The sequence below is a fragment of the Perca fluviatilis genome, chromosome 7, assembly GCF_010015445.1.
Source record: "Perca fluviatilis chromosome 7, GENO_Pfluv_1.0, whole genome shotgun sequence".
NCBI lineage: Eukaryota > Metazoa > Chordata > Actinopteri > Perciformes > Percidae > Perca > Perca fluviatilis.
Genome location: NC_053118.1, coordinates 22,228,301 through 22,244,436, shown reverse-complemented (window position 1 = coordinate 22,244,436; position 16,136 = coordinate 22,228,301). Strand labels below are relative to the sequence as shown.

General features: G+C 39.2%; 1 protein-coding gene across 1 annotated transcript in view; it reads right to left on the bottom strand.

The window, feature by feature from the left end:
* Window positions 1-16,136, bottom strand: part of kcnn3 (potassium intermediate/small conductance calcium-activated channel, subfamily N, member 3) — a 50,816-nt gene that overhangs the window by 4,091 nt on the left and 30,589 nt on the right. The window contains 2 exon segments of the mRNA XM_039805206.1: window positions 7,560-7,670; window positions 14,376-14,517. Of these exon segments, the coding sequence (XP_039661140.1) occupies window positions 7,560-7,670; window positions 14,376-14,517 (253 nt within the window).

The window sequence follows — 16,136 nt, the reverse complement described above, 5'->3', positions numbered from 1 at the left end:
CACTCAGTTTTCAATTGCATAAAACACTTTTTTCAAAACACTAGACACAATTCTCTACCTAAGACCCAAAAATCGAACAGGAAGTGACTTGCTTTCCTTTTCCAAACACAACCAATCAAAATGCTACACTTATTCACCAGGTCAAACACCCACTCCACACATGTGCAAACATTTTAATTGCATAATCAAAGGTCAGATTACCTGTTTTGAACGATGGATGCCAACAATAGACAGAGAGCAAGATGAGGAGGAGGGAGAGGCAGGGGACGACAACGCGGACAAGTTTAAGGAGGAAGACTTGGAAGAAGAGGAGAAGGGCAAAGAAGAGAAGGAAGGAAAGCAGTGATGGACTGGGATCAAAAAACGGCCCTGGGATTTGCAACACACCGGCCCTATTTTTGCCAATAACCTAGCTTGGAAATTAGGAACTCTGCCTTCTGAGTGAATCTTTCCACGCACCTCGCCACAGTACAATCTTGAATATTTGTGGCTGTATGCATAAATTAACTTATCAAAATTAACCAAAGACAAGATAGGGGGGCGGCCCTTCTGGCATTTGCCCAAATTCCAGATGGCCAGTCCGTCACTGAAGGAGAGCCATCTCTGATGAGATCAGGGCCACACTTAGTGTGATCCCCCCACCACACAGACACACACACACACACACACACACACACACACACACACACACACACACACACACACACACACACACACACACACACACACACACACACACACACACACACACACGTTCTTTATTCTAAAAATAATACTTTTGGTGCACGTATGTTAATGGTTTTGTTTTCTTGTATGCTACTGCAACAGTAATGTTTTGCCAAAAAATATTTTCTGTTTCAACATTGCATTGATATTTACAGTGTACTGTTCAACCCCTCTTAGCAGATTACTTTCACTCTGGAACATTGTATCGAAATGTAGATACAAGCCTATGAAAGCTGTTGATTTAGAACACATTTTAGAACAGTGTTTACATGGTATATCCAAAGATATACTATTATGAAAAAAGTGTTTGCCGTTTGATACAAATGCTTCATTTTGATAGGTGTTTATGATATTTTGAATGCAGTGTTTCATTTTCAAGGAGATATGAGGAATTTTTCATTTTGTGTTTTGCAGTTTTGTGTAGAATTTTGAAAAAAGGAGACATAGTTTTCAAAACGTGTGTAAGCAGTTGTAAAAACTGTAAAACCAGTTCCATTTAATCGTAACAGCAACTGAATAAAAACAATGGCGGCATACTCTCTAAACTTGCTGTCAAAGACAATCCTCATCCCTGCAGAAGAGACATAGAGAGAAATAGCCTATGTAATGATGCTCATTCATGGAAAAAAACGGATAGCCATCAGAGTTAAAAGCCAGAAGGTTGTTTTTATACTGGTCACACATAGGCTCCAGTTTCTTTTATTCATATCATCTGAATGTGAGATTGTTGTGATTTAATAAAAGACTCATACAAAATGTCTGTAGGCTTCAGGTCGATTTCTGTGGACAAAGATCAGGATTCAGTTACATTAATTTATATCCATATCTGCTCCATTATGTTTCATGTACTGTACATCTCTATAGGTTGCTATGTAATTACAACACAGGGGTCTGACACCCAGCAAAAAAAGCGCAGGTGGATACCATAGAGAAAGCAGAAGGGCGAGAGAATCTGTAAGGACATAAATTGAATGAGAGACTTCAAAGAGCTGCTGAACACTTAACAAAGAACAATTATACCCCCGTCTCAGGAGCACAAAAGACCCCGGCAGCTTGGCTAATCAGCACCTATCCACTGCAGTCAAGGACTGCTCACACACATAAGCGCCTACACATAAACACATGCAGACAAACACACACTATTGGCCACAGATGAAGAGAGTGGAAGGCCCTGGGCCTTGCAGATGTGTTTTCAATGACACGGAGGAAGTCAAACCAAAAGGAGCTAATCCAACATACGATAGTATACAGAAGTATATAGATAATATATCAGAGCCGTCCAGGAGATTAAGTCATGAAGCTAACTTTTCACGTTACCAATCACTCTTAATGGCAGTTACAAACACAGTTAAGATATAGTATGTAAAGCTCATGAGAATAAACCCAACAAAATAAATATAAAAAAGATATAATATGTTCAGTTCACATGCCATGACCAACGTGATTTGGATGTAAATCTAGGGCTGGAGTATGTGGTACAGCCTGCTATGCCATGTTTCCTCTCTGAGCCTCATCTCCAAGTGTGTATCAATAGGATTACCATAGCAAGGACAGGCACTGACAGAGCTGCAAAGATCCTGAAGAGGCATCATCAAAATGAAGACATGTTGATAGTGGGTACACCAACATCAGTGCTGACATCTTGGTAGCGTTGCATTTTTTTTAGAAAGTCTTTCAACATAAAATTAAAAATCACATCTGCTTACACTGCTGGAGAGGATATTTGCAACCAAAAGTCAGTGATAGTCAGTAAAATTCAATTTGCCTGGATTATGTCTTATCTCTAGTTGTAATCATGGGCCAGGTTACTGAAGAGCATATTTAATACCCCTCACATCTACAGGCCCATTGGTAAATTGATATGTCAAATCCTATTTATCAGTTGATTAATCATTGCAGGGTGAGTGAAATATGATGAAGGATGGCATCTTGTGTCTGTCCGGCCGGCTCGCTGTGGAAGTTTTCACACAAACTTCCAACATCTGTCCAGCAATGCAAGCTGTTGCACTGCTTTAGGCCATTTAATTTAGACGATTTTAAGCTTCAATCTTAATATAAATGGTGGGGACTGCTTGGCATGCAAATGACAGCAGCGGATACTAACACACTGTGTGTATTTTACAGTTAATTCACCCCACTAACCTCTTTTTTTCTTTTCTTTCTATCTCCTCCTGGGAGTTTAAGTAGAAACTGAGGCACCTCCATTTACAAAAATAAAAGACTCAACATGAGCCGCTAAGAAAACTCCACAAGAAACCAAACGACAGCAGCAGCTATTTTTCGACCATATGGTTCGTACTTTGGCAACCATGTTGGGGCCATATGGCTGGTTTGGGTCAAAGATCTGTTCTAGTTGCTCCCCTACACAGCACACCTTATGGCAGGTACATGAGTAATCTGTTAAGACAAGGGGTTCCCACATCTCAGCATGTTGGGGGGGTTGATGACATATTGTTGAGTATAATTTAATCAGTACAAATATAAATATTATAGAAATGTCACAGACACGACCACTATTAATAACAGTAATGTAATGTATTTTTTTATTTTTCAAATAACCATGGACTCAAATATTTAGATATTGGCATCAGCAAGTAAAAATATAAGAATTGGGCTCGGACACCTTGCTTATACTGAGAAAAAAAAAAATCCTGGATTGTTTCCCTTCATTTTCCATAGTGATGGAGAAAGTTAACATCAGAGAAAGCTGAGGCACCTGGCCTGACCCTTCTAATCCTGGCACTATGTATGCAATTCGTAATTTGGTGCTGTGGTGCTAGAATTACAATGGTGTTCTCTAAGAGAGCAGAAAACATAAACTAACAAACAGACCAATTACCTCGGCAACAACCTCCAAACTCATCCATGTGCCACAGTGCCATGTGGCCTTACCTGCTCTGACCATCCCCTCACGGGAAAAAGACAAGGCACGCATCTCACATGCGCACACACACACACACACACACACACACACACACACACACACACACACACACACACACACACACACACACACACACACACACACACACACACACACACACACACACACACACACACAGTTTAAGGTGTAAAACGTCTTGGGAAAACACGTGTATGTGTGTCTCCTGAATGAGGTCAGATCAGGATGAGTTCAATTGATAAACAGTGAAACACACCAGAGTGATGTGTAAATCCATTGAGTGTCAAATTATTTTTGGTCGCTGTCACAATATGTCTACACTAATAATGATCCATCTGGCTTGCGTGTGAATTAAAAGGCTGTCGGAAAAGGAGTTATTTTTACTGCGTGAAATGAAAGCTAGCTTAGTAGAAATCTTCGGAGGTTAGATTGCTCCCATTTGACTAGTGGTGTAAACATTGGAAGGCATTGCAGAACCTCATTCTTGGCCGCAGCCCAGAGTGCACTCTGAATATTCAGAGGGCGAAGCTCAGAATATGCCAGTGGGACTTCTAAAAGTGCTCTGATTTAACCAATCGTCCGGAGTGGTGGCAGAATACACATTCGGATTGCAAATTTATAGAAAGACAACATTTTCAACTTTGCAACTCGACTTAAAAAGCTTTGGATCAAAGTACTGACCTCAGAAACAGCCATATGCACATGGTCAATTGGCTTATTGCTTCAATGAATGGCATTTAATTGACATAGTAGTTTCATCAAAAGGAAGGACACACCAGTCCACTCCACTGGCTTAGCGCCTACAGTAAGTGTGTCCTGCTTTTTCAGTTTTGAGAGCGCTCTTTGAACATTCAGGGCAATGTTCTGACCAGATGGACTTTCAGCAGGGCTCTGCCTTAACCAATACAATCAAAACACTCTGCATCAACAAGTCCTGACACCAAACATGATCACTTACAACCTCAGGCACATGGTCGACTTTGGGGCTATGTTATGTAATTTCTATCTGTATTAATCCTATCAAAGGGAGAGGAACACATCACTTTACTGAACACTGCATGGAAATTAACCCTGTGCCTTGAACCTTGAATGATGTTTTTAAAGCACATTATCCTCCTTGATAAGGTTATTAGGCCCTCTTCACCCAATCTGCAACACACAAGATATCAGTCTTGTCGACCGTGTCTAAAAATCTGATCTGAGGATGAAAGCAGAGAACATGCAAATGACGGAAAGTGAAAATATTTTGAAATATGTTAAAGTATCTGTCACAGAGTGTCAAAAATACCACACACATTTGAACTAAAAACGATCTGTGTGGTTCACAGCTGTCTAAGGAAGTTTGCTTGCAGTTTTAGGGTTCTAGCTCAGTACAATCACACCCAACACTTTTTCTTACACAACACATAGATAAAGACAACAACCTCAAACACAGACATCAATAACAACAGTTTCCACTGAAGCGACACTGATTGGCATTTTATTGATATTCTTGGTAATCCTTCAAAGAAGGAAGGAAGGAAACACCATTTCACGGATGTAGAAAGCCAGTGGGTGTGCTGTGTGTGTGTGTTTGTGTGCGCACACATATGATGTAAAGTCTATCTTTGCATTATTCATTATAAAGCCTTGAGTGTTTGTATTCTCTTGTTACTGTGATATGGCAGAGAATGGCCCCAGCCATGTAAATCAATGTGCATACAACAGTTACAATCTTTGCTCTGTCAGTAATAGAGTAGACAATTACCACTGCATAAACCGAAGACCCTTTGAAGGAAATGTCACCAAGCAGCACGCTGCATTGTGTTGAATGAAACTGCTGTATGATGCTTCCCTTACTTGATGCTTTTATAAGATGTTACTTTACTTGCTTGAGGAGGACATTCACTTTGAAATTAATGGTATGCTTTTCTTTATCTAGGAGGTGATTAGCATCAGTTTGATTTATATTTATGCAATGAAAATCATTGCAATTACTTGTACAACTTACAAAAAACATTTTATTTAAAATTTAAAAACTTCAGACAGGAGCATAACATTACAGTTGCAGACTAATAATGATTTGATTTAAAATATATCCACATACGTGTTCAGCAGCAAAATAATCACACACATAGATTACAAATGAGTGTGAGGCTGGTCTTTCATATATTCACAGTTACAATAACCAACTACAATAACACGACTCCAACCGACCTTAGTCAGTTAGTACTGTAACACCTGAACACCATCACCTGCTAGAAAATTTAGGAAGTTCATATAGCTAAATGTACGGCATAAATGAATTAACCTTACAGCTACTCCCACTCCAATTCTACAAAGTTTCCATTTGTATGAGTAGCATGACTGTAAACTTGACCAAACATACTGAAATAAGAGTCTACAGCCATGCTAGTGGCTCTGTGAGGCTGGGCTTTGAGCTAAATGCTAACGCGACCATGCTACTATGCTCACATTGACTGTGCTAACATGCTGATGTCAAGTAGGCATAATCTTTACCGGACTCAACATCTTAGTTTAGCATGACAGCATGCTAACATTTGCTAATTAGCTCAAAACACAAAGTACAGCTGTCAAGATATTTCACAAAACGCCAAAGATGTCCACTTGTTGCTGGCCCTATGGGAAAGGTAAGGGGATCACTAAAATCATTAGGATTCATCCTCTGGGAACCACAAATATTGTCAATATCATGCCAATCCATCCAATAGTTGCTGAGATATTTTAGTCTGGACCAAAGACCCCTCAGACTGACCCACCATTGCTAGCAATGAAAAAAAGATGATCCAAGATCACTATCTACTTACATAAAAATATTGTAACAATATTCACTTTTATATAATGACTGCTGTTAAAAAACACCCAGTTTAAAATCCATCAAAATGGGGTTAAAGGTTGGGAACAGCTGCTTTACATGGTCAGATGGGTTACAGATTCTAAATACACAAAATTTCACACACACACTCACACACACACACACACACACACACACACACACACACACACACACACACACACACACACACACACACACACACACACACACACACACACACACACGCACACACGCACACAGTTTAAGGTGTAAAACGTCTTGGGAAAACACACTCTGGTTGACATGGTCAGAGCCTGCAGAAAGGTGAGGTGAGAGACTGGCTCCAACAGAGAGTCTATTTAGCGTCTCTGTCGATATTTTATCCCTACTGAAATTATTGATAACCCCACCCCAGTACCCTTCTGCCATAATGTACGCTACATATTTGATATGGGAGCTATTTTTAAAACTTGGGTCTTTCAACCGTATGAAATATTGAAAAGGACCGGAGGAGGGAGGGAGTGAGAGATGGAGGGAAGGATGCAGGGAGGGGGCAAGGATGAAGGGAAGGAGAGGGCAAAGGAGGGAGGAGAGGAGAAAAGGTGACAGAGAAAGAAAGATTGAGAGAGAAAGGGATTTACTGTAAGAGAGACAAATGTCAGAGGAGAGGGGAGGTGGTAGGGTGGTGGGATGGCCATGTGGGAGGAAAAAGATCGGAGATGGGAAAATAGAGAGGGACCTAAGTGAGGGAGCCGGACAGAAAGAATGAGAAAGAGATGACCTTTCATTGCCTTCACTCACTCAAATAACATGGCACTCTGTCACTACAATACAAGGTGATAGTGTGATGTAGTAGTTGGGGAGGGTGAAGGAGGGGCAGTGAAAGCACAAGCCGTTTCGCCGGACTCTCAACGACCTTGTCTTTAACCCCAACGAAATCTAAAAATATAGTAAAAATTCACCCTAGAGGATGATTACACATATAAAAGTGGTACTTATAAATACAGTTCTGTGGTCATTATGGTGCGAGCAGGGAACGTGTGCTTTCTTTTACAAATTAGAGTCTTATTTATTTTCTGGATGACACACTCATTCACACCACACAAGCCTACACACCCTCTTTGTGAGTTGCGTGTCCATCATGAAGTTGTGTACGTGTTTCTCGGCCTTGGTCAGCTCCAGCTTCCTGGCTACCACGGCAACCACCAGAGCCGTACAGCCCGCACCCTGAGAGAGAGAGCAGGGAGGGAGGGAGGGAAAAAGAGGAGGAGAAAACAGAGCACTGAGTCAGTCAGTAAAGAGAAGGAATTGGTAAATCGGTGGCTTTTGGCTGGGGAATTAGCCCAGATGATTGAAAGGAGCGAGGACAAATATGAGGAAGGGAGCCGCACGACAGAAGGAGAAGTGAATGGGAGAGAGGAGAGGATTAAGAGGGATAGCTCTGTTCCAGATTCACATTTCCTCATGTTGAGCGGCAAGCCAAGTCTATTTTCACATCCAATCCATCTGGTGTGAGATCCCTTCTATATCGCCTCTATATGGAGCTGAAAAATATTCCCTTCTTATAGATGAAAAAACACATCAAAGATTGACAGCACCTAATTTAATTTAATTGGATGCTGTCAATCTGAATTACATGGTGTCAGTCTTCTCCTGTCACCGGAGCCTCGAGGCCTGCAGGAAGTGTAAAAATATGAAACCGGAGAGGTTTGTCTGTATTCCAGCTCGACCCACATGGGACATATGGTAAATTCATTTGGGAGAGAGTGACAGCAGTCTCTCAACCAGAAAGACATGCTTGAGAGAAGAAGAGGAGCAGGAACACAGTGAGGAAGACAGACTTAATTAACTTTCAGATTAGACAGTGTTTTCAATGGTGCTGTTGAGTGCTCACAGGTTCCTTGAAGGGGCAGGCACCGAGAGGGGAAAAAAGGAGAAAAGATAAAGAGAGCTATTAGTAAATATAAATGAGGAAGGAAGGATACACGGAGGGCGGTTAGAGAGAGGGTTGAATTTAGGAGGTGAGGAGGGTGTGCACAGAATAGGAGAGAAAGATGGAGAAGAAGGCAATGTTAATGAGGGCACATACAGTATATCCTGATAAGTAATGAATTAAGATTAAGAGTGTTTAATGAAAATGTATGAGTGCTCCTCCTTCCTGCATGGGAGTGTGTGCCAAGAAAGGCACAGAGAGAATAAAAGGAGAGAAACATAGTGAGTTAGAGAGCAAGGGAGCATTCAACATTTTGAAGCGTGTAGGAAATAGCCAAGACTTCATCATGCACACTCTCGAAAGATAAGACAGGTTTGCCAAAAATAACTTGGCTGAGTTCAGAAAGAAGTAACGCACAAACAGGCATTACTGCCCACGTCTAAACACTCATGCACTTTATTTGTGTTTATTCAAAAACTATGAATAAAATATGATGAGCGCTGGTGGAATGGATGGCTGATGTCTGTACTTTAGGTAAAGAGCCCTCGACGGATTGCTACAATATAGTATGTACAAGTGCAGTGAGGAATGCACGTACCCAACTGTGTGTATGCGTTCAAAATTGTCCTCGGTCAGAAACAGCGGGGTGCTGATTAGTTTGTCGTGGAAGGCTATGTGTATATGTGCAAGCGTGTGTGTGTATGAGAGTTTGCTTGTGTGTATAAGCCTGCATCCATTTGATTTCAGCAGGGTTCCCTGTGCAATCTCGACAGAGTGACACGGCTGATGATGGCTGTGCTGCTGTGATTTGTTTCATACGGCCGGGTGTTTCCCTCGCTTCCTCCACTGCAGCTCAGCCATCTACGTAGCTGTCAGAAAAGGGGGAATCACCCATCTGTGCTTCTGTGTAACATCCACACACTCCAGGTAAAGAAATGCATCTCTTTAAAGATTCATGCAGTGGAAAATAGTTTCCCCAAACAGGTCAGCAGGAACACACAGAGGAAAGAGGGGAAGATGTTTAACACACAAAAAATTTGACATTTAATTAGCTCAATTAGAGTGCACAATACAAGCGCAAGGCAGACAAAAGCAAAAAATAGATTTGAAATGGCAGCTACTCTGCATCTCTTTAACCTGATGAGCCTTCAAGAACTATAGTATATCAACAGAGAATATCAAGAGGCTGTTGTAGATGAAGGACAAACACAAACACGCATTTATACAGTAACACTTTACTTTAACCCCTGCATTATAGGCAGTTAAATAAACAGCTGATGAATGGCTTATACCATACTTAGATGTAGTTGTAAGCAGATATAATACAAATTTAAATGTTTATTAATGTACATTATTCGTTAACTCTGCTTACAAATATAATGTGTTATAAACCATTTATTAAATATGTATATGCTGCTTATACATTCTATAAAGGGGGGCGGGTGGATTAAAGTAAAGTACATTCCAAAAACATGCATGGATGAAGAAGAAGTAAGCAAATAACCCCATATACGCATACATGAACCACATTGTCAGATATGAGTTGTGATTTACACACATCTTTTTTTCTGTATAAGAACAACATGTTGTGGCAGTCTACACCACCATCCAGCCACCCAACTAGCTTTGTATTTATAAAATCAGATACTGCAAGCACCACACAGAAACAGGGCCTGCTCTAGCTACCAGTCCCCTCTTCTCAGGTGCAATCATTCAAACCGATTTAAACTGCTAGAAGCAGAAATATTAGCAATCTCCAACACCTCCTCCCCCCCCCACCAATTACAGAAGATGGAGGACATAAAAAAACTTGAAAAATAAGTTAAGTTAGCTGGAGATAGAAAATGGCAATGTTGAATAGCTGTGTTAATTTATTCTTTTTACATGTTATTTTAAACAAGCTGTCAGTCCACTACTTTGCTTCTTCACTCATCACATTCATGAATGTATTTTTATTAGTGCTGTCAAATGATTAAAATATTTGTATCTATTCTAAATGTCCCTTGATTTCTTTTTGTCCCATTATTTATTTTTTGTTAATGAATGTTCAGATGGTGAATGAATGAACAACACACAGCACAGCAACACAATCCCTTTTTTCCTTTTGAGTCTGATCATCTCAGCACCACCTTTCATTTTTCTTTTTTGGCTTAGGCAAAAAAGAACGTTAATCTTGTGATAAAAAAAAATCGCGTTTAACTGACAGCACTAATTTTTATTTTTTGGAAATCATTTATTGTTTCTGTAACTAAGCACGAATAAATGCTGATTCTGATGGAAAATTGAGTCAAAACTTAACTTAGTAAAAAACCTTTTTGTCTGAACAGAACGTGTTATTGTTATTGGTTTAATTGATGAACAGAAATGTAAATATGACATTGTTACTGGGTCAAAATAACCACATATTGGTGTGGCTGAATAACTCAATGGAATAAAATATTAATAATAACTAAAACTGGATCAAAACAACACATTTTGGTGACCCAGTAGTTTTTATGCTCATGGCTACTGGGTCAGGGCTATATTGACCCAAATTGGGTTAAATTTGACCCAGTATTCTCCAGAATGAATGGAGATGTAGAATAGAAAAGATGAAAATTTAAAAACTAAAATCTGTATAAAATCTTTACAAGTGGTAAATATCTATTATAGTGGAGCTTGGAGTGGCTAGTTTAAACATTGTATAATAGAGATCCATTATGAAATTGTGCCCTTCATAGGGTTTAATGGAGTTAACCTTTCATTTAGTAAATATCTTCAAAAGTATAAGAGATAAAACTGTTTATTTTTGCATACTGTGTAACATATTAACATGAAAATATGCATTTTACTCCTTACTTTACATGTTTTGCTTTATTGGACCACCTTTATTGTTTAATGGTCAAACTCCACAATTCGGTACTATAGTTCAGTCTTTTCACATGTTTTTCAGCAAATATTTTTATTTGTGCCTGTACTAACTGTGTCCCCCCCCCTCTGAAATAAAAATTCCGCCCCTGCACCCACCAAGCCACCCACAATGACACACTATGACACACATACACACTAACACCTGGCACACCTCCAGGTAGCCTCGGGGCAGTGGTATATTCCAACACTGTTGGCCTTCATGTGTTGTCATAGTAACGACGGCGAGCATTTCCCCTATAGAATCTCATTACAATAATTCTCAAGCAAGGAAAACAAAATCATATCCTGTTCTCTGCCCTCGACCTTTTACAAATCTTCTTTTTACTTCACTTCCACACTCTCTGCTTTCCCACGACCTGCTGCGCCTGGTCTCCCTCACCCATACAAGCCTCACCTTCTACTTACATCCTCACTCCTCTTCTGATGATCAACGATAATAAACCACAACGAAGAGTATAGTGATAGTGTGTTTGTGTGACGGGAGAGGAGAGTGTGTGTGGGAGTCACACTAAGAGTGTATATGTCAAGCACTGTGTCAGTGTTGTGTGGAGGATGCAGTCTGTAACAGCAGGTTTGGGACGTTCTGTATCCACCCCCTGTTTTGTGTCTTTTTGAGTGTGTGTTAACATTACAGTAAGAGTTGTACTCTAAAACACACATTGGATGATTCACCCAGCAAATGGGGGTCTGTATGTGTGTGTCTGTATCTTTGTGCACGAGTGTGTTTATTCACACATATAATGGACTATACATTAAAGAAAGTAGACAGGCAAGTAGAACTGGCAAATACAGAGAGGCTTGGACAGACAGTGAGGTCTTTTGGGGATGGTAAAGAGAAATATAGACACTAAAATCAACAACACAAACGGACATTTGGAAAAACAGAAAAATGGGTTCAAATATCCAATTTTTCATTTTTTTCCACCTTGACAAATTAAGAAATTGGATCTTTAACCTGTTTTTCCAATTTTCAGTTTTTTATTCAGAGGATCAGAAATTGAGAAAATTACAAAATTGCATTTACCATGAATACCATGGCAGTATTGAATAATTGGAGCTCAGACGCAATTTTGTAATTTTCTAAATTTCTGATCCTCTGAGTAGAAAAAAAAATGGAAAAATGGATAAAATTGGAAACCTGAAAATGAATATAATGGACGACCCACTAATGTCTAAAAATTGAACTGATAAGCGTTACACTGACCCTTTAGCCTCATTGCATTTAAAACAAAGGTCAGGTATATAACTGTATTTATTCAATTTAACAGGAGTCATGTATGTCTGCATCAGCCAATTACATTGGAGTAGCTTTAAATTAGTTTGCTGTTATTTTCTGAGATGCGTCACAAGTTTTCTTCCAATTGTTTTCTGAAATGTCCTCTTTTAAGTCCGCCCTCCATGTCTCAAGTCTAACTATGGATATTTCTTTAGTTATGTATTGATGAAATCAAAGCCCTCTCATATATATAATTTCTTCGAAGGATGAGAGTACAGGAATCCCGACGATGGTTTTGCATAGAAGAAATAAAGTTCCTCGCTTGGAGATATTTAAAAAAATGTATTCTTGGAATGTCATACATTTGAGAGATTTCTTCAAAGGTCATTAGAATCCCTTCTTTAAAGAGGTCACCTACTTTACGTATTCCTTTCTTTGCCCATATCTGGAATCCTTTTTAAAATGTTAAGTAGTGTTCTTCTATTGTATGAGCACATTGCCTTTATATTTCATTCATTTTAACAAGCTCAACTACGCTACTAGCATTATTAAAGCGTATGTGCAATGAGTCCCTCAGTATTAAAAACATAAAAAGAACAATAGTGACATCCATGGCATTATCTAGTTAATGAAAAATGACATTTAAAATGTCTCATCCAGGCTTCCTCATCTTTTTGGATGAATGACATTTTAAGGAACACATTCATAGGTACTTAATGCATTACACAAGACTGTAATTCAGAAAAGTAATATTATTACATAATTTTGTTAAAAAACAGCATTATCCCCAACTGAGATTAGCACCGACTGTGCAGTGACTTTTATCTCTTTAGCTGCTCACAGTCGTCTATTACTCAATGCTCATCAATGTACTCTCCCCTTTGGCAACATACAATGTGGCACACTGTGTCCTATGAGGGAAATATTCCAGGGAACATATTATTATCACATTTTAAATTCCTATTTTGTCTTTCATGCCCTTATAAAGAATCAGCGAAAGCCACCATATTTAGCATACTTAATTTTAATTTACTTGACATTTAGCTGTAGAGCTATTAAAAGAAATCTAATTTTCTTGCATTTGATATGACACTAATTTTCTCCAATTATTCAGAACAGTGTATGCTAACGTGATAGCATCGAAAAAATTAATAGTGTCAAATTACTAAATGAGTTGACCAATTTCCAAAAACTTGTGGTTGTTGTCTTAACAAAAGGATGCTAGAAATTATGAAGAACAGGCCAGTGAGACAAAACAGAAATGAGACAAAGACAGAACAAAAGCAGGAAAGACAAAAATAAAATAATACTTTGAGGTGGGAAGAACACCTGTGAAGTAATGCAAATAGAGGAGCAGTCAACAGCCTAAACACTGATACTAACAGATGGACGGTAGATAGAAATAAGCACGTGGCCTCAGGGAAGGAGAGACGGACAGAGAGGAAAAGAGAGACAGAGGGATAAATAGAAAGAGAGAGATGGAACAAGAGAGAGAGAGAGAGTGAGAGAGAGAGTGGGAGGACACACTGAAAGGTTGGACCTTCATTATGCAATGAGGACAGACAAGGGAATAACACACACACACGCACACACACACACACACACACACGCGCACACACACACACACACACGCACACACACACACCTAACATGCTCTTGTTTGCACGCCTACACCCTCAAAACACACAGCACAGATGCATGGTAATTCAAGGAGGATTGCCCAAATTACACAAATGGCAGAATTTCTCTCACATATGACAGAATGCTCTCTAATCTGCTGACCTGTGAACGAAGCAAGGACAGCGCCAAGGGAAGGGAGAGTATGAGAGACTGATAGAGATAGGGAGGGAGGGGGGGGGGTGGGGGTACTGACCATGATTCCTGTGAGCAGACAGACCCCTTTGCCACAGTAGGTGTGAGGAACCATGTCTCCATAGCCGATGGACAAGAAAGTGATGGAGATAAGCCACATGGCTCCCAGGAAGTTACTGGTCACGTCCTGGGCATCATGATACCTAAAACGAAACACCGTCAGTGTTTACAGGATGAAGTCAGTCAATAGTAAAATATATAAATAAAAACAAACAAACAACATAACTGGCCCACTGGTCATGTCTGCAAATGTGGGCGTCAAACCTAAAAAAAAATTGCCTGACACAGAACACAACACATAAACAGGAGCTCTTGCCGCCATGATTCCAGCACTGTTGCCATAGCAACCAAACCAAAATGTGCACCTTGTTTGAGGCAGTTCAATTGAGTTTTATTTGGTATTTTTTTCTCGAATAATTTGGTTTGGAGAGGAGAGGAAATGCCAATTTAACTTGGATGTAGACCAAAAAACGGCTTCCCAGCAGCCGGGCAATGATGCATCTAATCACGCTTATTGACCAACTGACATTTTCCCATATTTCCATGATTATCTCCAAAAGCGTTTAAACTCATCGAAAGAGATGGCCACTTTTTGCATTCCACTTGACGTTACATCAATAACATTAAATCATTCATTGTAAAACAGTGTCATTAGTCATTTCATATTTGAGCATCTGTCTGTTGGATTCATTTAATGTCAAATAAATCACAACCATATAGTGCAGCTTTTAAGTAGGCCTATTTAAGTACAGTATGTATTTGTCTACCTGCGTATGTAAAAAAACATTCAGGACATAAACCCCAGAAAAAAATACTAAACATGCTTTGCAAGGTGTTAAAAGGATGGGAACATTTCAGTTTAACCCCCTATTTAGCATTTATAAGCAGTAAAACAATTAATAAACAATTTATAAAACGTTATCATATAGTTGTGTAGTACATTTTTAAGTATTTATTAGTGTACTTGTCAGCAACTATTAATCTTCCTGTGAAGCATTTGTAATTGTAATGGAACTTAAACAATAAATGATGAATGAATGATTTATATATACAACTGTAATTATGAGATACAATGTATTTGTTTATTACATTTATTTACAAAATGAAGATAAATGAATAATGAAGCATGTATTCATTAAATAACATATAATATATATAAATAATTTCTCACTCTCTATGACAACTGAGCAAACATCATCCACAGATGAAGGTCATGATAAGCAGCTGAAAGGCCTGAGAGAAATGTAGGATGTTGAGTTGAAGGTGATCTATTATATAGCATTTTCAAGTTCATACTTGTAGTTTGTATTTGTACTAGATAGAACATGTTTACATGCTTTAATGTTCAAAAAACACTTTCTTTTTCTCATACTGCCCATGGCTGCTGCGCATGTATTCACCCTATGTCTGAGATGCTCTGTTGGAGCGCCTGTCTCTTTAAGGCTTCTGAACAAAATACTACCCAACTGGACATGTTGCAACAGTAATGTGACCCGAAAGTGGGGAGAAATTAACAACAGTGGCAGCCAAGATCACAGATTTCCCTGGCGTTAGCATGCAACTACTATAAGTTAGTTAGCAGTGCACAGTAATAGAATATAGCAGCACTTTCTAATGTCTCTGCCATTAGCATGTAGCTACATGGCGAACAATGTTAACACCACAGTAGCGTAAATAAAAAAAATAAAAAAACACTCCAGTCCTGAATACCTGGAACAGATGACCAATCATATAAGGCTGGAGAAGGCTGGCTCAATGTTAC